Here is a 25,064-nt window from a genome sequence, read left to right as displayed (position 1 = left end):
GAGTTTGCCGATGCGCTCATCTTGATTTTTGAGACATTATCTATAAGGAACTAATCTAATTTTTGCTCTAAAAAAAGTTTGGAACAGGCCCATTACATAGAACGGAACTAAACTGTACATCAGAAGAAAAAATTAGTTGAGACCGATCTTAGCAATTCCAAGTCAAGGAGAAATGCTTCGAGTTTAAAGGAGGGTCTAGCTGTATTTTAAAAATTAAGTTATGGGTGATTTCATGATAAAAGGAATAGTCGTGTTGATGTGGGTTATAAACAACTTAGAGCAAAACTATTGAAAATCAAGTTGATAAATCAAGAAGAATGATCTCTTGAACTTATTCATGCTAAAAAATGTGTTAAAGTATGATTATATCAGATAGTATGAGACTTAAAACGTTGAAAATGTCCGGTCGGTGATGCGTCACCAACCGCGATTTTGAAGCAAAAGAGCAATTTGCAATAATAAATAAGGACTGATCATGGATTCTTGGGCAATATTTGCCGGAAGGAGACTCTAGTGTTCAAGAAAATTGCCATTTGGAACTGGAATGTTCATTTTTAAGCGAGAAAAGTCATTTAAAAGAAGTGTCACCACATTTGGCAACATATTTTAGCAGCTGTATTAAGTGCACTGTTTGTCTTGCCAGTTGAAGCTAGGAGTTTCAAAACTCTCATCAAATTGTTCGCTGAAGTTCTCCCGACTAAACCATTACTGAGAATTTGGCTCTCTTTTTACATTGAAAACTTTAATTTTTATGAAAACCAGTGATTTTTAGGTGTGTAGCACTATTTCCTCACTCCACAAAATCCTCAATTTAATGTTACTTAAACCATAAATCATGACCTCCGGGCAGTCTCACAGAAAGAGTTGATACCTGATTCAATGGCTTGTTTGTCAATCACGGTAACTTTGTACTGAATCAAAATAGTTCCTGCCAAAGCTGGAAAACGGAAGTTCAATACCTTTAAAACGAAGGAATGAAATTTGGTTAAAATTGGTGCACTTTTATTTTTACGGTGTTGCACATTTCAGCTATTCCTGTCAGTATGAAATCACCCTTATATGGAACCACAATCCTTTTTTTTTTTCTTTCTTACCTTGGTAAAAATTGGCAATAGAAGCTGCAGTTCAAAAGACTATAGGAATTCTCATAGCCGGCTATAGAAGGCGATATAAAATCATACAGCCAGGCTGTACGAAGCGATAATAAATTATGCAGCCCAGTTATAGTTTCTATCGCCGGGCTATACAGTTTATCGCCTGGCTGCAGCTTTATCGCTATCGGCTGTAAAAGGCTATAAGAAATTGTATAGCAGGGTATAGAAACTATAGGTAATCTAACAGCCGGCTGTAGGTCTATAGTATTTTGAAACACAGATCCTACTGCCAATTTTTACCAGGGTAATGGTGCTTGGTTTCTTTCCACTGAACTCAGTCTAAGTGTACTTTACCTTGCTGTCTTTGATATGGCAACGATGTTTCCAATTAAAACAAAATCAACTTAAAATTGTACCAAGGCTGCAAAAATAAAGGCATAAAATGAAAAGCCTGGATGTTCCGCAGTATCACAACTGCATAACTGGGAAAAAAGGAAAATAAGAAGGGACAAACTGAGCCTCACTGCTGTCATTGTGAGACTCAGGTATTACAGCAATGAGACTCAGTTTGTTTCTTTTTTAATTTTCCTTTTTTTACCGGTTAAAAATGCAGTTGTGATACTGCAATATGTTCCAAGTTTTTTATTTTTTGGGGGCCTTCGTCCCATTTTAAGTTGATTTTGTGTTATTGTTTACGGCAGATTACGTTGTTTTTTCCCCAATTATAATGGAGTACCTGACAAATGCCAAAATTCTTGTGCCCTTGCTGGCATAATAAGTCATTTTCACTACCAGCTGCGTAACAAGTTCCAAAACTAGCTTTAAATATGCAACTTTGAAGTAGTTTTTGTGCGTTGCATTATTTGAAAAGCTCGGGAAAATTTGTTTTTATAACTGAAGAATTAAAAATTACTGAATTGCCTCCCTGCCTCTCTTAAAATCCAAAATTAATGATAACTTTGAATTTTTTTTATAGGTGGAAGGGACTGAAAACAGGCCTCTACCTAAATGGTTAACCTTTAATCGAACCTCTGGAATTCTAGAAGGTGTACCGTCTGAACAGGATACAGGAGAAATTTACATTAAAATTACTGCTGTTAATCCAAAATTAAAAGAATCTGTTGATGACGTTTTCTCAGTTGATGTTTTACCGTTTAGTTACTTCAATGGATTTCAAAAAGACCAGGTAATTATTCGCTATTGTATTCATGCTTACAGTCTCTCATCACTTAAATTTAAAAGCTTGATCCTTGAAATTTCATTTTCAGCGACAGCAATTAATGCCAAAATATTAATTAAAGGAGCACTAGTGTCTTGTTATACAATCGTGTGTAGAAAAACTTTTGAAGACTTAAACAAGCAAAAGATAAATCCAAAAATTAAATTTGTTGAGTCGTTTTGTCGGATACTTAATAATAAAAAAAAAAGATAAGTCAAAAAATGGTTTGATTCTTTGCATAAAGAGAACCTATCAGAAAATACTGAATCCCCCATTTTTGCTCTGGAACTCATTCAATTCTTTATTTTCACCATTTTTTCCGAAGGACACTTTCTCCTCCTCGGTGTTCTCTTTTGATTTTCATTTTACTTTTTTTCTTTTCTTTCCTTTTAGAAATGTCAAGCAGATGAAGAAATTACTGTGATAAATTTGGTGGTCGATGCCGCTATCGATGACTTAAGCAACGAGCAAAAAATAGCGTCAATTAAAAATCTTGCTGGCTATCTAGGCTTGCATTATGTAAGTTGTTTGATTCAAATACTATATACAACTGTTTACGGATGCCTAGAGTACAAAATCGTAAACCTCCTCTTGGGAGTTTATAAATTTCTGCCCCTCTTTTATTTTTCAAAGAGAAAGTAGCCAACTTGATAGCTTGAAATTTTTACAGAATATTCTGCTAATAGAAGAGAAAAGTCAAGGAAGTTTTACAAGAAATTATGTTGACTAATTTTCCAAAGAAGAAATCATGTATGACAGAAAGTTTACAAAATTGCAAATAGAGATACTCAGCCCTACACTTTGGCCATCAATGTTATCAAGTAAAATAGTTTTATCCAAGTTTTTCTCAAAAACCTGCCAATTTCAAAAAGTCTGAAATTTTGAAGAATTTTTGTTTTTGTAATAAAACAGGTATTTACATTATTTTTTCATGCTGATGATGGAAACGTGTGTCTATTTTGATCCAAACTAAGTTCTGATTAGTAATGGAAAGCTTATTCGGGGAAAAGGCAGCGTAAAAAAAGAGAAAAAATAGCAACCTGCAAAACCAAACGAATTATTTAAATGTCACTGTTTTGTGTTGAACAGAGTATGGTTTCTCTCTTACCTGACGAAGATGATGATCTCTTGTTAAACTCAGTCCTCCTTGCTGGCCCAGGTGATGCGAAGCAGCAAAGATCCAAAGAGTCATCGTCTTTTCTTTGGCAGGTAAGTTATTTGTCTTCCCAGGTGGTACCCAATCCGAAACTTGTGATAACTGACATTGATTTTCGGTGAAATTGATTTTTGCATGCAACATATGCACAAGTATTTACACATTAAATCTCACGATAGTTCCCCAATTTTTGATCAGTAAATGCACTCTTTTTTTTATTTTTTCTTCTCCTTTTTTTTTAATCGAAGTTACTCAGCCGTAGTGTAACAGCAATTGAACTTTTGAAATGTACTTTCTCAAAATACTATTTTTTAATTTCAGGTTTTTTCTGACTTACATCTTCAATTACTTGCTTTTCCCACCCCTCTTTGATTGAAATTGAAGCATCGGAAAAAATTGTATGAAAACTTTTTTATTTAATTTGAAGAATTATTCTCTTTTGTTTGAAGATTAGCTTTATTGCTCAATGGCAGTTTCTTTGATTTGAAAAAAGTTACTCCTAATGATATTTTTTTTTGCCCCCATTTGTACTACTTTCTATATTAAAATTTCAGCAGGACTAGTGGTTGCTTTAAATATAAGCATAATGACCGATTGCTAGCAAACTGAAGCGACTTGTCTCTCTCTGTCTCCGTTTATTTTTTATTCAAGAAGTGTTTTTAATTCAAATATAAATTTCTTTTCATCTGAATCAAAGAAACTTTAATGGACCAAGAAAACTTTTCCCCAGATGGAAGAGAATATTTTTTAAAATTCCAAAAGGTCTTTAAACTTTGTTTTTACAGTGAAACTGAAACTGAATGATAAAATCGTTGTACCATAAATCCCATTTTGGAGGGGGAAATAATGTCTGTATATTCTTCATGTAACATTTCTTATCTGGAGGTTATTTAAAAGCGTTGTTAATGTTCTTAATTTTGTCTCCCCTATTGTTCATAGATCGGCTGTGATAGTCGAGTGTGGCTTGACAGAATGGACCTTCTCAACCAAGTTAAGCAGGATGCACTGGAAGGGTCACTCTCTGAAACTGTGCAAATGCCTGTGATTGGATGGCATGTTTCATCAGTCAGTAATAATGCGCGAAAACGAAGGGAGGTCGGTAACTTCTCCAACTCAGATTATTTTTACTTTTTCTCAAATTGTAGGCCATCTAAACTGGTTTTGACCTTTGAATCACTGCTGAATGTCTCTGTATTACAAATTGTATTGTTCCATTAAAATAGCAAGGGTTCCTTTTTAAGGCGCTTTTGTTTCAAAAAGTTATATATTGATAGTGAAACTGCAGGAATTGGTATTTTGTCTTCTTTGGTTCAAACTTTGCCTCTAGTTGATTTGATCAAAAAAAAAAAAAAAAAAAAAAAAACCAATGCTATTTCTAATATTTATGCAATTTTCATCGCACAAAGTAGAAAATTCAGGGCAGTATTCATTCAAGAAATTTTGCAATTCTAAAAACAAAGGATGACGGGAAGTCTGCAATGTCGCCAACCGAGATACGAGTTCCTACAGTTTCACTGTTGATATGTATCGTGTTGTCTGAAAAGTGTGAAATAAGAATGCCACATATTTTGTAAGAGATTGAAGTGGCCTAAAATTTGGCTTTTCTACTGTGAAAGTCCATTCTAGAAAGGCAGTACTATATCATTGGCTCAAATCTTTTTCAATCCTCTTCCCGGTAAAACCTAACTGTAATATATAGTATGATTTACTCTTGCTTTAAAGCGCCCAAAAAAAAGAAAGAAAGAAAAAAAAAAGGTTGAGGCTTTTCTGACTTTATCATTCTCTGCTATCAGACTACATCTCGTAATAAGGAACTACAATTTCTTGCTCATAGCCGAAAACACCTCTCTGCATAGGGAAACTAATGAGACATATGTTTTTCCTAACATAAGCCATTAATTGTAGTTCCTTGTTGCAAAATGTGGTCCAATTGATAGGAACTCCTGCTAGAGTAGAAAAATAAGGCAAGTTCTCCAACATTTCATTTGACATCACTTGGAGGTTTTTGCTTCACTTCGTCAACATGTAAGGTTAATTAACCTTTGAAAATCCATTTTAGATTGCAGGTTTTGGAGCAGATAACATCGAAACTGACAATGACTTGGATGAGCCTAATTCTCGGATCATTCCAACCATGTCCTCACCATCCTTTTCGTTTCATCCTGCAACCGTTGAGTCAACACCTTTACATCCTCATAGACATCATCATGGAGAATCGCTGGCACCCGTATCACATGTGTACAAAAGTCCTGATCCGGTCATTTCAGTCATGCCAACACCAACTTTTGTAAGTTTTAAGCACCTAATGCGTTTATCTGCGTCATTTGTGTCAATATTAATTTTTTGTAATGTACCTATATATTTTTTTGACAACATATAATTTTTTTTTCACATATAACTTTTTTTGCCACAAAACATATAGGTACATTACGAAAAATTAATATTGAAACAGATGGCGTTCCTAATGTGTTGTTACATTCATGACTAGTTAGGCAAAATTAGTTGGAACTGAATGTAGAAACCGCTCCATATGTCTGATCAAGTAAAACATAATAATGAGTTACATGATGTAGTTTTTTATGATTGCATCTGAAACAGTACTTTCTCTAATATGTATCAGCCGAACTATGTGAAGCACGTTTTCTCTTGAAATTCTGATGAATCATTACACACTAATTAAAAGCACCACTGTTGTTATTTCTGTTTTCGAAGCTAGCATGAGATGTTCGCCTTATATTTGATGACTGAACCTTAAAACCAATTACAACACTCCATTTCCAGGCATGCTTTATTTTTCGCAACATGAACAAATCAGCATCTTTGGTTTGAATTCTCTCCGATTTTTCAGTAACATTTCATGCTCCTCCTATCAAAATTCCAAGCTGTTGATCTTTTACGCCCCAAAAAAATATAGTAAGTGCAGAAATTTTGGAACATTGCAATTATGACACATTTTGGTAAGTTTCACCATGGAATTCACTTAGTTTCTCCTGTATTTTTGTGGACTGGAAAAAAAAATTATCTAAGCACCGTTCCAAGAAGCAAGTTTAACCACATTCTTAAATTTTGAATTTATTGATGGTCAATTAATTCATTGTGCCTTCTTTGATTAATTAAAATGTTATTGTTTTTTTATTTGTTCCAAAATTCTAATATGTATCATATTTTCTCTAGGATCCTGTGCGCCCTACTGGTATGATTTATTCTCCTCCAGTTTATGAAATGAAAAGTAGATCAGCAACTTTGGAAGACCTTATCGCCCCATCTCCTACTTTCCTCGAACCTGCCTCAACAGCTTTGCCTGATCTCAGTAGTTCCGAAGTAAGTAATACTTTCTCTCGCTTTTCTCCTTGTTTTAAAGATATTAGATATTATTTTTCATCCATTTATTTCCAGTGCTCTGAAAGCATCCAGTAAAATGTATGTATTTGTGATCAGAATTCAGTCACCAGTGGTGCAGAGAATGCCCGATCTCACAATCCTAGGACAGGGTGTCTACAGGTCTGGAAAACCAGAAAATTCAAGTCAGGGACTTTTATGAAAAATTTAAGAAATCTGAAAACTTATCATGTGAAAAAAACATCAGCACTACCCAAGCAATCATACTGGGTCTTTATTCAATTCTCCAGAAAGGAATAATTTTGAATGAGGAAGTGCAATTTTAGTTAATTGAATGATTCACTCCTGAAGGAAAAAATTTCACATGTGTCTGTCATTTACAACGATGTTTATTCCAAAAAAGTTTTATCTCCAGTTATGCATATGTAATATATCGTATTGTAAAAAGTCATCAAATCCCGATTTTTTTAGTCAGCAAAAACCTGGGAAAGTCTGTGAAATTTTTTCTGCTGAGTCTGTAGATGCCCCACAAAATGTCTTTTAAAGTGAGGAAATTTTAAAAAATTATTACCCTTCGTTTACATATTGCATCACGGCACATCTTCTTGTAAAATTGGACATTTGGCCAGGAGGCCAAACTGTTTGATCAACAGTCTTTGTTTAGGAAATTCCTGCACCCCTGTCGATTACATCTTGCAACTTAGAAACCCCCCCCCCTTCTCCAAAAAAAGAATTATTTGTTAAATATATTAAGTTTTCTTGTCATATTAAAAAATGATGAAATATTTTTCTCAACAGGCTCCTGATGCAGGAACTCCTGACAATGATGACAACATCACCTCCTCTGGAGACTACCCTACCTCATCAATTATCTTTTCTCCTCCATCGCCAGCTCCGACAGAAAAAATCGAAAATGACACCAAAAATTTCCCTCCGACCATTCAACACCGCTTGCCAAAATCTGCTCTCACTGCTGGAAAAGTTTTCAGGTATAAATATCATTGAGTAATGCAAATTTCCTTTTGACCACTTGAAGTTTATTCAAAACCTAGCTGTCTTCATATTTTATCAAGTAGAGTTTTTATTTTTCTACTGGAATTTGGATTCACCTGATCTGAGGCCATTGAACGGGTCAGTTGGGATCGTCAAAGAATTGTGTTTTGTTAATTTCAGATAATTGATCTGTGAAGAAAAATAAGATCCACCCAAACACCAAATTTTTGGAAATTAAGACAAAGCATTTATTTAATAGTCAACAAGTCTAAATCTTTGAGTGCTGAACTATCATGCTAAGAAAGAACGCTGTTGAGTCTCCAGGTGTTGCCACATTTCCTTCAATAAATTATGAATTTTCTGGAAAATTTGTCAATACTTTTCCTCCGAATTTTTAGAGAATTTTATTTGTAATTTGAGGTAAAGCTCCTGAAAATTTCATGAAAAAATATTCATAACCTGCTTCAAAAATAATTATTTTCTGAGAGGACGTTTGACAACATTCAAATACTCATTTGTCGTATTTCCGCAGCATGGCAGTGAATGCCTACAACTTTTATATCACGAATTTAAATGTTGACTGTTCTGCAGAATATTTTGGAACTAGCTGTATCCCATGCCCAGGCACATTTCCTCCTATGAAAAGGAGCGCCATCATCCCCCTAAATCTCGTATTTTATTTGTGTCCTATGTTTCTCTTTATTCAGGTTTAAGATTCCCAACGATACCTTCTCAGATCTTGAAGATGATACTTTGCGTCTAGTCGTTAAAATGGAAGGAAACCCAATATCACCTAATTCATGGGTACAATTCAATCCAAACACTCAAGAAATCTATGCATTGTAAGTCCTACAATTTTATTTGAAATTTCTTACAGTGCTATTTAAAGAATGTATTTTCTGCTTGATCTTCTGCTTGATCTGCTTGAATCTGAATTAAAAAATGTCAAGGCTCTTTGGGAATAGTTGGATTTGTCATGTTTATTATATGCAAGGAAGCAGTTGTTTTAATTTCTTTTGTTATTTTTTTATTTTAGTCAACTATCATACTGCAAAAATACAGTACAACTCATTTCTGCATTTTGCAGAAATGAGTAGCTGTAAATTTGTCATAACAAAATAAACTTCATTTTCCCATTAGAAACTACAATTCCTGGCTCCCCTCTAAAAACACTTATGTGCACAAGGAAATTAGTGGTACATACGTTGTTTCTAAACCAAGCCAGACATTGTCGTTCCAAATTACCCAATGTAGTCTAAAATTTAACTAGTATCAAAGTATTTTTGGAAGAAGCATCTTCAAAGTTACAATGTTGTTGTCAAAGAGCTAAAAATTATGAAACAATCTATACGAATCTTTAGTAAAAATTTGTATAGTTATTATCCTCCATAATTCCCTTTTAATCTACACAACTAAGTATGAATGTTATGCTTCATCTCGAAATATCGTTTTACCCCACCTTACATCAAGGCCACTGGCTCTAAACTGTTGATTCCGTAACTTATTACCTACAAGTGGTTGTATATGTGCCGAGATCTGTGAAAAGGGACCGGACCTGCCAAGAGGTAATTTTCCTTAACTTCTTGCAAACGCATGGAGAAAGAAGAAGAAAAATCTGGTAATTTTGGTGAAAGTTTGACCCCAAAATCTCAAAAATTGAAGGAGATATTAACCATGAGTTCCAAGACCAAAATTCACGGGATAGAAAAGCGTGGATTAAGTGTTTGCAAAAAGTTGAAGTGAGTTTTCTCCTGAAAGATTAAGTCTTTTTTCACAGATCCGGTCAAAAATGTTTCCACTGCCTTAAATTTAAAAAAACTGTTCATCAAAATGTAATAGACTGCCATGCTAAATCTTCATAAGCTGTGCAAGTGAAACTGACATTTTTCTGTTTTCTTCTTATCTCAGACCTATAGAGGAACATGTCTCACGTTGGTTCCTCAACATCGAGGCAATCGATTCCGGCGGTCTTAGTGTAAATGAAACGCTGGAACTCAATGTACAGCACCACAAGAGATTGCGCGCTCTCAATCACGAAATCAATCTGTACGTTCACATCAATGCGCCTCTACATTTCTCATCCGCAGTCGACTGGGAATTATTCTTAGTAGGAAAGCTAGCCAAGCTGAACAACGATCCAGACGAAACAACACACATCACCGTTCGCTCTGTTGATTTGAAAGCTGACCCAGTAGTTTTTTCCTACACCAATGACTCTCTGCCTACAAATCAGTGTCCCACTGCCCAGTTGAAGAAATTGATTTCAGTAAGTTTCTGCTTTTCATCAGTGCTCCTCATCAAATTTACTTCTTTAACCTGAAGGAACCTTTGGAAAAAATTTCGAGTCAGTAGACAGATTATCAGAAACAAGAAATTTGACTTACTCTCAAAATAATCGACGTAGGAGAACCTCAATCTATTTGATCGCAACTTTACAGATTCCATAATTGAAAAGGATTAATCCTCCTATTCCTTCAAGGGATTTTTAAGATTAGGATTAGAATTTTCGACTGGTAACAGATTTTTCGTAACATTTTTTTGCTAAAACTTGGGCCTCCTTGGTGAGGGAGAATATCAAATCAATAGGAAAGGAAACATTAATCACTCACTTAATTTGTATAATCGGAAATAATCAATTTGTCCACCATGTCATTCGTGTTATTTTGATGGAGAACATTTATTACAATGCTTGATTTTTGACCTTGATGTTCGTTCATAAAGTAATAAAAAATCAATAGGGTTGTCGAACTTTTTTTGGAGTGAATACCTCCTTTAAAAATTTAAGGAACTCTGTAAAAGTTTGGAATTTTGAAAATCCAAAACTGTCGGAAATTCTGTATCATTGATTTTTATTTTTTCCAAAAGGTTCTGGCCACAGATCCTGATTCAGGGAAGGTGAAGCCCTCTGTGAATGAAGCATTGCATCCATACCTAAGTATAAGTAAAATCTCTTGGCAAGGAATCGGTCAGTGCGAGAACAAATCATCACTTCCGACATCTTACCCAAAACCTGAAAATTACTCTCCGTCCACTCGCAATCCTGTTGATTACATCAATGCGACTGTGGGACAGCTATATGTCTTCAAAGTCCCCGAGGTAATTGTTCAGTCTACTTTCATCTGATGCCCTAGGAACACTTTTTTCAATGAGAAACCAGTGCATCGTACTTTTAGGCTTTATCTTTAAGTTCCAAGTTCTGCTCGTCTTTGCTCTACTGAAAATTTTCAGTTGGTGTTAGATTCTTTCCAACTTAAGCTATATTTCTTCCCTTCAGTTTTAAACTGGCAGCAAATATTGAATTTGATCTTCAACCAAAAAATTAAGTTATTTTTTTAAAAAATTTAAGAAAAATACATGAATTACACTTAGTCCCATCCAGTTCCAGGTCAAAGGGAAAAATTTAAGTGAATTTAAAATTTTGCAGTCCTAACCTTTAGTGCTAATTCATCTTGAGGCATATCAGGTTAATCTTAATCTCATGAAACAAAAAGCATTTCTTGTGTGCACTGTTTTAGTATTTCTACGAACATTTGATTTTTTGATGAGAGAACTGTTGTACAAATTTCAGAGCCTATTCACATAAAGATAAAGAAGAATGACCAGAAATTTCAGAGGAATAATGTGACGATTTTCCTTTAAGAAGAAAAATATATGAGAGAAATACTAAAATAGGGCAATTGAGGTATGTTTTTTCGTGTGGGAGACAACAAAATGCATAGTATTGATAAAAGTTTTGCCTAAAGTTCTTGTAAATACTCTTTCTTGTCTCTGAAACTGTTGTGAGAATCGTTTAAAAAAAATACTATCCCTTTGTCAGCGATCATTATTGTAGTTAAGTTTCTTCTGTTCTCTTTTTTAGGACACGTTTTACGATCATGAAGATGGTTTCACACCAAACTTGAAGCTTTCTCTTTTAACGTTAGACAGAACTCCAATCCCCCATAACAACTGGCTACAGTTCGACTCTAAGAATCAAGAATTTTTCGGCATTCCTTCCATCAATGATACTGGTCGAAAAGAATACCTGTTGGTAAGTCAACTTTCAGAATTTACATTTTGTCACACACATCTAGGCATCAGAATTCAAAGATTTTATTATATCACCCTCATCGTATGTCTACTTTTTACAATTTCAACTCGAATCGACTCTTTTTGACCATTTGAGTTTTTGACTGAGACAAAGTTTTGTGTCCCAAAAAATTAGTCGTTTGCAGTTAAGTTTGTCTCTGTGCTATTTGACACAAGAAAGTATTTTTGAATTCAACAACTTTAAGCCCAAGCTTCAAATATTTTCTTCTCAAAAATACATTTTTTCAAACTCCAAACAAGCACCCAAGTACAGAAAATCCTGTTCTGCTTAACAGTTGTTACAGTTATTTTTTTGCCCACATTTATGACCAAAAGTCAGAAACCTTGTATCTCTATTATGATGTCTCAAAATTTTTGCTCTCATTTTATTTTTTCAAAGAGAAACAAGCCAACTTTTTAGCTCAAAATTTATACAGAATATTCTGTTGATGACAGAGAGGAAACATCCAGGAAGTTTTCAAGAAATTACTGTGACTAGTTATCCAAAGAAAAATACCATTTGGCAGGTAGTCTGTAACGTCTGCAAATTGAGATGCGGGTTTTCGCATCTTCGCAAATTCCCATTTTTGTAGCATGTAGCACTCGTGTATATTACGGCACCGGTACCTCTTTTTTTACAATACCTAGACGATTTCCTCTATTAGTGGCCATTTGTTTTAAAGCTGAGTCCTTAATTTTTTAACCTTTTGTTCCATGAAAATTTAAATTTCTCAAGATAAATGCAACTGATCTGTTCCTCAGGTGTGTGAGGACAAGACTGGTCAGGCTGCAAACGACGGCTTAGTCGCAAATGTCCAGCCGCCCCCCAAAGTCATTTACAGCATGGATTTCAGCATGGTGATAGACACCCCAGGTTATTCAACTTTCATCGACACCCCAACTATTCAGCGACATTTTGTTGAGCGGTTGTCGCTGTTATTCAACGATCCAGACACTTCCAATATAGTGATCGAATCAGTACTTCCTGGCTCTACTGTTATCACATGGCATAATCGTAGCTTGTCCACTGAAAAATGTCCTGAGGATGTAGGAGCTTTGCTTCGCAAAGTAAGATTATTGATTTCATTCTTATTTTTATCTCTCGAATTTGCATGATGCATGACGACATGAGTTCGCTGTTTGTGCTTAAGGGGTGAGCTGTACATATAATATGTAGAAGAGCATAGAATTTCCATTTTTTGGAGATCTGTGGTGAAGACAGGTACCAGATAATAGGTCAGTGACATCATTTCATTTTCTTTTTCAATTCATTTTCCAGAAGTACAGAGTGAACTGAGCTACTAGGAATTTTTCGAGAGTTTTTAAAGCCCATATGGCAAAGGAACCCTGCTTTAAAAATGCTTGAAATGGGTTTCGTTTAAATAGATATTTTTAACTGGCTCTGATGATGTAGCCAGACGGGGAAACTGTTGCTGATTGACTGAACTTAGCTGCGGGTATCGGCTTGCTTTGTCAACTTGACTGTCGGCTTTTGATTGGTTGGATTTTGACTTGCTTTTTCTCCGCTGAGGAATGTTTTTTTGAGCTATTTAATAAGCTCTTTGGTTTTTTCATAAAATTTTACATAAGGAAAACTTTGCCACAACCATGTAAAAATTCCTTACCACTGCCTCATTGAAATACTTAGTAAATATTTGAATATTCAGAAGATAAGACCAATAATCAGTAGACTAAACTGACCATGCAAGGTCATTAATATTGTGAAAGATAACATATGGATGTCACTGCCAAGCTACTTTTTTTGAAAATTCCTGTCAGTCATGGCATCATTGCCTTTTCTTCAACCGTCACCTCATCTATCCTTTCAATACAATTGCTTACAAGAAATATTCTTTAATTTTCTTTTGTTTCCTTGTTTTTATTTATAATTACTTCACTATTATTTCAAAGTAATACTTTTTATCAAATTTTCCCTGATTTATGAGTTTCCTCTCCACACATTCATCGCTCATTAAATCGACTATCTTGCGTATATCAGCTTATTGAGCAACTGCTCAAGTTTTCTGAGTTTTTTGAAATAGGATTTTCACTTTTAACGTAACTAATTCGTTCCTGCTTTTCTAGTTTGATTCGTCTCATGATTGTGCCTTTTAGATCTGTTCAGTGGAGTAATCAGAAACACTCAATATGCCCTCCTCTTGATTTTAACCTCATTAGCTCTGCAAGATGTTGAGAGAGTTAGTCGGTTTTTCAGCCCAATTTTGGTGAGGAGGCTTTATCACCTGTAAAGTCGGTAATTTTGCTCAAATTCTTGACTTCCTGGTATATTTTTTTGCTCTCAAGGGGAGGTGCAAAACAATATTTTAAGGGAGTAAGCATAGTTAAATTTTTTTTCAAAGGCTTTGCAGAAGCTTACTTTTTTTGCTCTCAAGCGGAGGTGCAAAGCAGTATTTAAATGGAGTAAGCATCGTTAAAGTTTTTTTTCAAAGGCTTTGCGGAATCTTACTTTGAGTTACTAATGCATTTGCACACTAACATACCATTCGCACCAGGCACCATGTATTAAAATTGCAATTTAATGCTTCGCTACGTCTGCATGTGTGTTCCGTAAAGTGGAATGGTTTGATTTTTAAATTATGTATCTTGTTTACTCTTCAACATGTATGTTTTAATTAATACAAGAAAAAATGACCCTTAACTGTGCAATGCAAAAAAGAAAGCTTATCTATGGGGCGCACTATTGTGAAGTAGAGAATATACCTGGGTTACACGGGTTTTATGTGAGTTATGATGAGTCTTATCTCTTTTCCTTGCAATTTTTTGACTGGCTGGCTACCTTAAACCAACAACACAGAAAGAAGAGACCTCCAGTTGTTGGTTCCTATTATTTTGGAATGAAATTCAGAAAGTCAATTAAAGTTTGACGCGAGTCGCGTGCACAATCAAGCTAGGAGTGTAATCTGATGACACTGAGATGATTATGCCCAAAAATTCTTTAGTCCGCTACATGTATTTTTCTTCGTCCAAAGTAGAAGAATGATGGTGAATGTAGGACCCTACAAGTGAAAAGAAACAAGTTGTGAAAGTGACTTTGTGCAATCTCCCATTATGAAGAAAGACCTCTCAAAGGTTCATTTCAAAAGCGGATTAATTGCTTTGAGAAGATCATGGATTTTTGAAAATGAGAATGTTGAACCCTGCATATGGAGAGAAGCCATTTTCTTGAGAAATCATTCCTGTATCAATATTTCAATAAGTATTTTTCATTTTATTTATTATCTATCTATCTATTAATTCATTTATTTGTTTTTTTGAACTCTCCAATTATTTTATTCGCTTGTTGAAGCCACTTTGCATGCATTAACAAAGTTTTTCCAGTAGACATTCAAAGACGTAATTTAATGATTTTAATCTGTATTGCTTTGTCAGTTGCACCTTTTAAAGGTGTGTCAATTTTCCAGTTTCTGAAATATCCTCTTCAATCGCACTCTTTCTTTGGAGAACTGTCAAAAAGTTTCTGAATGGAGCGTCCATAAATTACTTACTGCAATTTTTTTTTAATTTATGACCGCCCCTCCCCTTTCCTCCTTTATGAAGCTTTTGTGATGTAGTCCCTAATCTTCGACATGTAGAAACAAATTGGCGTAGCAATCCCCTTGATCCCCCCCTCCCCACCTGTAGCGTTACCTCATTTATGGACGGCTACTTAGCAATTTTTATGATTTTCCAATGTGCTCTTGAAGGGAAACAATGAAGTTTTTAACAATAAGTGTGTGCATTAGGTTAACTGGAAGAAAATTTTCAAGGATAGTTTGATACACTGCGATGTTGGCACACCCTGGTGCAGTGCTGGATGAAGATCGAGACTCAAAAGTTTTTCCTTTTTTTAAAGTTAATTTCCTTTTTTCAAGCGCACACTTACCGAATAACGCCTGATGGATAAGATAATGAGGTCAATGTTACCGATTCTGGGAAAAATGAAAGTAAGTAAAGAAGTAAAATGGCAACTTTGCACTTCGAGATAAGTACCATGGGAGTAATGAAGTTGACAGTAATATTAAGAACTCTTGATTCATTACAGGTGCTCCTGACAGACGATGACACATCTCTCCAGAAACGTGTCAACGAAGTCATGGGACCAGAGTTCCACGTGGTTTCGGCGCATGTTGCACCGGCCGGCGTATGTCTGACCGCTTACACGGAGGTCTACATCCCCGACTTGATAGTGCCCGTCATCGATGACATTCAACCGGTCTCAGCGTCCGGCGAATACCTAGTCACATTCGTCATTCCTACCATCATCATCTTCGTGATGCTCGTCTTCTCGAGCTTCTTGGCGTGTCACCTGTACCGTCGGAAGCGAACGGGTAAAATGAGCATCAGCGACGAGGACGAGCGGCGGAGTTTCCGGAGCAAAGGCATCCCTGTGATATTCCAAGACGAATTGGAAGAGAAATTCGAAGAGCCGTCGAATAAGTCGCCGATCATCATGAAAGAGGAGCGGCCTCCTCTTCCCCCTCCGCAGTACCCGAGGGCCTTGCCTCTGCCCACGACAGCCCTTCTATCGGATACTGAGGACTCTCCCTACCAGCCCCCACCGCCTTTCACGACCTCGAGGGGCGACACGGACAGGCAATCTCGGCCCAAGCCCACGCCAACATATAGGATGCCTCCGCCTTACGTACCACCTTAAGAAATATCTCTCAGAAATCTCATTGAATTAAGTCAGCGATAGAACCTTGTGGGATTCGAGTTTCTCCAATCAAAATTTGTAAACTATTGTGTAATTTTATCGACTCGTGACTTCAGTGTGTAAATCTCAATAAATAACTGTGCCACAAATATCGCTAAGTGCATTTCGCATTTGTAACTTTCTAGGTTTTTTACGTTTTATCATTTTTATTTATTTATATTATTTATTTGTACATAGCGTGCTCTAATGATAGAAATTACGTAGATCAGTGTCAAACTTCAAACATATCCTTCAATTAGGGTCGGTATGTAACGTTCATGGTCTCTTTGTATTTCTCCTAATTGGATACTCTGTCAATTTCTAAGTTTGGACTTTGTAAAAGAGGAACCATACAAGAAATTAACTTAATCCATAACGCAAGGTTACAAGTTTAGGTAATATAACTTGATGGTGCAAATATTGTTTAGACTACGATATACTCTTTAGTCAGACTGAATTAAGGATTTTAAATTCTTGGTGAAATTCATTCAATACTTGCTATCAAATAACTCATTTGTGGTTTCTTTTTATCTACTTAACCATGCCTTCTTAAGTAGACCCCTTATCTTAGCTTTACAGAACTCAACAATCTGTCGTAAGTTCTAACTAAAATAGATAATATCGAATGTTTTGTTTGCATTTTTTAAGTAGTTGGTGTGGTGTAAGTTCTGTAAGGTACATGTGCATGGTGACTGTTCAGCTGTTTATTGTTAAGAAATTAAGATTTGGTGCATTGAATTAAATTTTGTCCTCTGGTATGTCTTGCTTGGACAGCATTTTGCAATTAGAAGCTACAATATCAGGCTCAGTTTAGAAACAACGTATCCTGATATTATGTATCCCTATACACATAAGTGTTTTCAGGGATGAGCCGTAAATTTTAGTTCCTAATTGCAAAATGAAGTCCAATCCTACCATGTAGTTTTGTAATTTCTTCGCTCAGGAAGCCACAGAGTCAACCATTTATCTGTCACTTCGCTTTTTAGCTCCAGCTACGATGACTGTGCTAAGAATAAGTTACTAATTTAATTTTAAGTTTTAAAAATCTAATAATTTGATGAAGCTGTAAATAGTTCCTGAGATTATATTTTTCTTGCTGTATCTTATTTGTCGTGCCTGAGACAAAATTGGGATGGACATGTGTCTCAGGAAATTGTAACTCCATGTGAATTTAGATCTCTGAAAAGCACAATATCAGAAATCAATCTTAATGAGCTGTTGCATGATTTTTCTTTTACTTACACACAAGGTAGCATACGTTTTTTTATGTATCAAGTAGTCAAATTTTAGCAAGAAACTGAGTTTAAAGTTGTAGAAAATCTGAATCCTTTTCGAATGGTAAAACATTAAGCCTACAGATTTTGTAATGACCCATGTGTAATTAAATACCTCTTTGTTTTCACCATCATTGTTTATGCTCAAGAAAATTTTGCTGTTTCTCTCGCAATGCAGTTTTTACGGTTTATCCTTCCTTGTCTCTGCTCCTGCTCATTTCCGCAACATCATTAATAAGATAAATTAACTGTAAAAAATTACAAGAAGAGAAACATTTTTTGGATACTCCAACTTGGTACAAGTCAAGTCAAGGTTAAATCAGAGCTGGTTTAAGCTCACAGATGCATTTCTCACGAAAATTTACATTGAATATGCCAAAGACTGAGACAATTTCAGAATCCTGCAACAGCTCCACTGAACCATGCATTTCGAAAAATGACCCATCTCTTTATTCGAAACACTTCCTCTTTCCTCTTTAAGCTAATTATTCAGCTTTTTTTACTTTTTTTAGCTATAGTGTAGTGAAAATTTAAATATTACATTTTATTAAAGGAAAGAAAATCAAAATAGCTTGAGTCACATGGAGAAAGATGAAAGAGAACTCTTCCAAAAAGGAGGTAGGTTATTTTCGAATGTATTCATTCATGAATTGGAATGGGTCAAATATTAAAGAACGAGGTCATCATTGTAGCTCTTTTCCTGATTAATGGTTAATTTTTATATCGTTATTTTTCCTTCAAATTATTCAATTACTATTCATTATGCATTGCTTCTATGAAGAGTCATGCAAATTAAATTGAAATATAAAATAAGTTCATAAAATAAAGAGGAGAGCTTACTCTATGATTTCGGCCGTTTCCATTAGGTGGCTGATAAAAATTTGGTCTCTGGTAACTCTAAAGTAGGGTTTTAAAATTCTCTCCGAGACCGTTTTATCTCTCCTAACTACACAAATATTTTTGACTGAAATATGTTACTGGTTTTAAATATGTACTATATAATCGAAATTTTAAAGCTTTTTGTGAACTTTTTTTAGTAGAATGGACCCCTTGCTAATACGAAGTGAGCAATGATTGAACAGTCTCATTTCGGTTTTCATAATCATTTGTCAAATTTTTTTCTTTCCACTGCGATTAAATGAGCCTAATTTTCATCTGTTCAGTATCCCTTATAATTACATTGTACGTACTCCCAGTTCTTACCTCAGACTTTGAAGTGAGGTGACAAAAGACTGGAAAATTGTCCAACTTGTAAATCTAGTCACTTGAATCCATGGGCATAGGTCTGTTTGACCATGGGGATTTTTCTCCAAAGTTAAAATTGTTCGGTTTGGTGTATTTTCTGACGGTAAATATTTATTTTGCCTTTCAAGGAAAAGTCTCTCAACTCAGCCAATTCTCACATTTAAAATAAAATAATGATAGAAACAGCTTATTTGCTGAAGACAGAAAATTGAATTTATTGTGTGAATTTATACCATAAAGTATCTTCGATTAATTTACCCATTTTATATTGCTCCGTAAGGTTATTTTACTCTTTCTGATAATTGATCTAGATTTTTAATTCATTCTTTTTTATAATTTTTTTTCCTCACATAAGTCTATTTGGTTTTGGAGGGGGGGGGGGGGGGAATTTAGATACAGGATTTTTTTATTCTTTTTTTTGCATTTGTCAATTGATTTTAGTAATGAAAATAACCGAGACTTAGTTTACATGCAACCTTAATCAATAATCAATACTTACAATGCAACTTTAAGCTTGTGTAATTTCATCATCGAAAACAACCCTGAGTTAAATTTTAAAATTTTCTCATTTTTCCGAATTTTAGCATTTATAAAACCCGTAATACCAAGATTTTTAGCATGTATGTGTACATTTTTATTATTATGTCATTTTTCAGGCTGAAAAAGTGTTAAATGACTAAATTTCTTTTATCCATAATCCCTCTTAAGTGCAATGCATAGTTTTACGTCCTCCTTTATTTTCACAGGGACTCAATATATTTTTTGTTTCATACTCTGCTGCTAGGGTAATTCTCCCCGAAATTTTGCTATGAGCTACGAATCATGCCTTGCAAAACAATTTCCTTCATTTGCATAGTGAGGTTGAAATTCGTAAATGTCGTTCTTCTCACTTCCTAAGGGAGCTTATTTATATTTTAAGGAAAGAAATGTGTGTTGGTCAATAAGTAGTTCTATATTAGAATGACTTTAAGAACTGTACTGTATGTGTTTGTACAAATGTCTTTTTTTTCTTTTTCTTTTGTGTTCGTGAATTTTTTGTAAAATTTTATAAATGTTTTTACGTAGTATTTTCTTGTTTTTTCATTCGGATTGTACGTACATTTACGAAATTTTCGAACTTAACTCTAGTGCATTGTACTCTCACACATTTTCGAATGCGACTGGAGAACTAATAATTTTTACAATTTTTTTTCCTGTCAATTTTACATTGCCATCGGGCTCTACCAGCGCTGGTTTTATCTTCGCTCAAATTGACTGAAACTGTCCTTAAAATAAAAAACTGAGAAGTGGAATCGACAAAGGCTGTAATTGAGCCCACTCCAGCTGAATTTCCTCAACTTTACGATTTTTCGCTCATGAGAGGTCTATATTTTATAAAATTCATCATAATTTCATTACTTTTAGTGTATTTTCAGGTCTTATACTGACTTTAACGAGAGTTTGAGGGCCAATTTCGGCGAAAAATGCAGATTTTCCGCAAACCCGTTTAACCAGATTTTTTTTTTTTTTTTTTTTACTAAAAGCAGGCCTCATACCAGTATTTTGATCAGTATTGGACCCAAAAAGAGACGGAAAATGACCAAATCATGATGCATTCCAAAAAATGTAGGGGAGACCGGGGCACAGTGAACAAAGCGACGCTAGCGCTCCTATGGTTGTCTCGAGGAAACATTTGTTTGTGTGTGGTGTTAGCCCTCTATAGGTACTTTATTTCTATGCAGTGCATCTCCAGTTTGTTGACAACGGAAATTACTGACAACAGGTCATTTATTTTGAGTTAAGTTTTTGCACAATTAAAATATTTAATTTCTCATTACTTTTGGCGTTAACATTATGAATCAAGGAAAATCTACTTGCTATTTTCCAATGCACATGTCTTTGGGTGTATTACCCTGTACTGAAAAGTTTACCACTATTTCAGAATCATCACGTTATGAGGTTATGTTTATGAAAACTCCTACCGGGGCACACTGATCTCTTTCCCCCTGGACCCCCTCCCCTCTTTCTGGAAATGGGACCTTCACCCCCCCCCCCCCCTTGGGCTCGTCGGGGAGCATGGGATGAAGATCCCCCCCCCTTCGTTTTCACTAAATCACTTCTTTACCCAAAATACTGACTTAATTTGGTGAATTTTGGCAAATTGTTGCCCCCCAAAAATTTACCCCCCCCCCCCCCCCGAATTTGTTAATACCCTCCTCTAAGTAGGAGATGAATCATCCTTCCCTTCCAGGATAAGAAATGTCGAACTTCCTTTCCTGTAGGGGTAGAGAGGGTTCCTAAGGCCACTCACAAGAAAAATGGTCACTGTGCCCTAGTCCCGTGAGCACTGTGCCCCAGCCTTGGGGTACAGTGGCCAAAATTTTTTTCAACTTTCTTGGATTTTTAACAATTTTTCTAATAGGTGCAGACCTTTGAAACTTCCAGGGGTTTTAAGGTACTGACATACACTTATCATCCCCCCATAGCAGATCTTCAGAAACCTCTTCAGGAAGAGCAGAGAAAGCAAAAGGAAAAATCCCAGGTCACTGTGCCCCGGTCTCCCCTAGACCTTTAATGAGCAAAAAATCGTAGAGTTGAGGAAATTCATGGTGGGCCAAAGAATTAAAGATCCTTATCGATTCCCTCCTTTTACGTCGTCATGGTCTGCTACAAAGGCTTCTTTTATCTTACCTCAAATTGACTGAAACTGTCCTGAAATAAAGAGCTATTTTCCAAAAACATCAAGCTGATCATTTGACCAGCGTAGACCAGCGATAGATAAAGAAAATCACGCGAAAATGAAGCGATCTTATTCGTCGAAACGGGCAGTGTTAATGGACGACCAGAAAAATGATGGAGTAACTTAAGGGTCTCTCGTAGGTTGCCGTTAGTTAGTCTATTATGTACCTTCTTTGTCCGTTGCAACCTCCCGCCTCCATCAACAGGATCGCGCTATTTTCCCTTTGTCTTCTTTGTCTACAGCTTTGTCTGTCAATTTCACTAATCAGCTTGCTGGCGGTGTTACTTTTTTGCAATAAATTAGGGGGCTTGTACTTCCAACGTTCCCCGAGTGCGCTTCGCATACTTCAAGATGATAGAACAGTCAAAGCGCCTTCATTTATTTTGCACGCAACTCGTGCGTCCTTCAAGCACGAATAGTTGCATCAAAGTGTCTGGCGTTGTGTCGAGCGGTCACGATGATATTAGAATACGTTTTTATTTCCGAAGCAGCATTTTTCAACGGAAAAATCGCGATTTGTTGCGATCTTGTCGGCGATAAAATCGCTAAGATCGTCAACATTTGAGCGATTATCCTCGATCTTGTTGCAATAAAATTGCGATTTTATCGCCCGGCAATTTATCGCGATATTTTTGCAACAAAAATCGCGAAATATGGCGAATTAATCTCGATTTTACCGACGGAAATTGACCACGATTTTATTGAACAAAAAATTGCTATGCGTAGCAATTTAATCGCCATAAATCGCAATTTTTCATTGCGATAAAGTGCCACCGATATAATCGCGATAATCAACCGATAAAATCGCTATTTATCGCGATCACTGCTATTCGGGTTTTTTCGTTCGTTGAAAGAAAAGATTTTCACGCCTTTGCACTAGACTCAGCATGAGAACCTAATTCCTTCAACATAACCTGCATCAGACCTGCATGAGGAAAAAATGTAAGAAGAATCGAGAAAAATCAAGTAGAGGTCAGAAGTGGGGAAACGCGAAATTATGGTTTTCTACGAGTTACGGAATCTAGTATTTTCTATTTTGATTCTTATAATTATTTTTATGGTTTAGCAATTAACGTCTTCACCATTATTGGATTTCTGTCGGGCAATCAATTTTAATTCCTATTTTCAACCAGGCGGCAATGGAAAAATAATTAAATTAATAAATAAAAAAAAAAAAAAAAAAAAAAAAAAAAAAAAAAAAAAAAGTCAATCGATTCAATAATCAGCCCACAGTTTCTTTTTCTTTTTCAAAACAGGTTAGACCTACCCTCTGAGAACATTGGATCATAGCGAAACGGACCGATTATTGAAATTTATAGACAAAGCTTATGGATAAAGAAGGCTAAAGGGATATTAACGGATCCTATTGGTTGAAGCGGGTGCGGTTGCAATGGAGAAAGGAAGAAGGTAATATACCAACTAACGGCAACCCACGAGAGACCCCATACTTAGTCCATACTATAAGAACCGCCCATTTCAACCGATAAGATCGATTCATATTCCCTATGTCTCCTTTGTCTATAGCTTTGTCGATAATCAGTCCTCTGGGTCTATGAAAACTAGTGTGAGCATATTTATTTGACATCGTCAGTGAGGCGGCGAGGAACTGGAAAATTCAAGCACAATATTTTGGTGTTAAGGTGTTTCGTCAAGCTCAAGTGACGTGGTCGAATTGGCTTGCGATAATTCATATTGATTAGGTCAAAAATCTCGGCAGATTTTAAACAAAAGGACACTAGCCCCTGCGCATGAGCCTAAAAAATCATTCTAAACCAAAAAATTAACAAGATGTAGGAAAATGAAAGCAGAATTCTGTTTGGGAAAAAACCTTGCATTCGATACAGATATCGATGACTGTATCTCTCGAATGCGAGGTTTTTTCTAAACAGGATTCTGCTTTCATTTTCCTACATTTTGCTAATTTTTTAGTTTAGAATGATTTTTTAAGCTCATGCGCATGGAGCGAAAGTCTCTTTGTCGGCTAAAAAGTCATGATCTGCCGAGATTTTTAAGCTAATCGATGCGATTTATCGCAAGCCAGTTGGACCGCGATACTAGAGCTTGACGAATTACCCTAACCACCCACTTTCAACAATAGGCTGCCTCCATTTTCCTTTGTTTTCTATGTCTAGCACCGTGTTTATCGGTTTCCCTTATTACCGGAGGGTGAAGGCAGGGTGTCTAGCATCAGGATTTTCCCGATTCTATCAGGATTTAATCCCGATTTCATCAGGATTTGAGAAAAAATCGGTCGTAAAATCAGGATTTGATAAAAAGTGGCCGTCCGATTGGATCGTCTTATCGAGCTATTTTTGTAAAGTTACATTTGCCTCTTTTTCTCCGCAAAAAATCAGGGTTCGGAAAAATTATGAAATCAGGATTTAGCAGTCAAAAATCAGGATTTGGAAACATCACGAAATCAGGATTTAGCAGTCAAAAATCAGGATTGCATCGCAGGATTTGGAAAAATTATGAAATCAGGATTTAGCAGTCAAAAATTAGGAAAAATCAGGATTTGGAAAAATTGTGAAATCAGGATTTAGCAATCAAAAACCAGGAAATATTATGATATCAGGATTTTGCAGTCAAAAATCAGGATTTGGAAACATCATGAAATCGGGATTTAGCAGTCAAAAATCAGGATTGCATCGCAGGATTTGGAAAAATTATGAAATCAGGATTTAGCAATCAAAAATCAGGAAAAATCAGGATTTCCGAAAATGAGAAAAAACTAGACATCCTGGAAGGGGTCGGATGAGCCCTCCGCTCCCACCCCGAAATGCCGCCCCGTGACTCGGTGAGGCCGAGATTGGAGGGCTAATTATTTCCAGCAGGCTGATGAGCAGGTAGCGGAGACAAATGGGCTGAATCGGTGCGTCTGGCGAGGGCACCGGAGCGCGACCCCGGGGCCCGGCCGGGTCAGCCAAGCGCGGCCCCAGCGCCGCCGGTGCCCCAAGTCCAAAGCCCAAAGCTTCATTCTCCATGTTGCCGCCAGCGAGGGCTCCCGAGAAACGCTGTCCCGTTGCGTGTGCGGTGCGTGTCTTGTGGGTGGGTAGTGCAGCGAGCCATGGGTCATCCGGGTTCCTTCAGACCCCCGAGGAGTGCTTCCGCGTGCCCGGTCAAAGGTTAACGATACGTGAAAACGACGCCAAGGAAAATTCAAGTATCAACTCATGGAGATCGGATTAAATGTACAGGAGAATCTCGGTTATACGCGCCTCTATTATCCGCGATTTGGATTAATCGTGGTTTTTATCCGCGATT

General features: G+C 36.2%; 1 protein-coding gene across 3 annotated transcripts in view; it reads left to right on the top strand.

Moving 5' to 3' along the window:
- The window catches only part of Dg (Dystroglycan), a 31,674-nt gene that overhangs the window by 2,683 nt on the left and 3,927 nt on the right, over positions 1 to 25,064 (top strand). For 2 of the 3 annotated variants that reach the window (XM_019061618.2, XM_072301572.1), the window contains exons 3-15: positions 2,071 to 2,280; positions 2,707 to 2,832; positions 3,403 to 3,522; positions 4,409 to 4,564; positions 5,529 to 5,756; positions 6,644 to 6,790; positions 7,607 to 7,797; positions 8,509 to 8,643; positions 9,710 to 10,067; positions 10,667 to 10,897; positions 11,661 to 11,831; positions 12,632 to 12,937; positions 15,912 to 20,148. In XM_019061618.2, the coding sequence (XP_018917163.2) occupies positions 2,071 to 2,280; positions 2,707 to 2,832; positions 3,403 to 3,522; positions 4,409 to 4,564; positions 5,529 to 5,756; positions 6,644 to 6,790; positions 7,607 to 7,797; positions 8,509 to 8,643; positions 9,710 to 10,067; positions 10,667 to 10,897; positions 11,661 to 11,831; positions 12,632 to 12,937; positions 15,912 to 16,523 (2,991 nt within the window). In that variant the 3' untranslated portion in view covers positions 16,524 to 20,148. Of the gene's footprint in view, positions 1 to 2,070; positions 2,281 to 2,706; positions 2,833 to 3,402; positions 3,523 to 4,408; positions 4,565 to 5,528; positions 5,757 to 6,643; positions 6,791 to 7,606; positions 7,798 to 8,508; positions 8,644 to 9,709; positions 10,068 to 10,666; positions 10,898 to 11,660; positions 11,832 to 12,631; positions 12,938 to 15,911; positions 20,149 to 25,064 lie in introns of those variants that run through there. The other variant, XM_019061629.2, reaches the window with a different exon arrangement.

Source organism: Bemisia tabaci, chromosome 6 (assembly GCF_918797505.1).
Source record: "Bemisia tabaci chromosome 6, PGI_BMITA_v3".
NCBI classification, from domain to species: Eukaryota; Metazoa; Arthropoda; class Insecta; order Hemiptera; family Aleyrodidae; genus Bemisia; species Bemisia tabaci.
The sequence above is the reverse complement of the archived record's forward strand: the minus strand, read 5'-3'. Positions and strand labels throughout refer to the sequence as shown.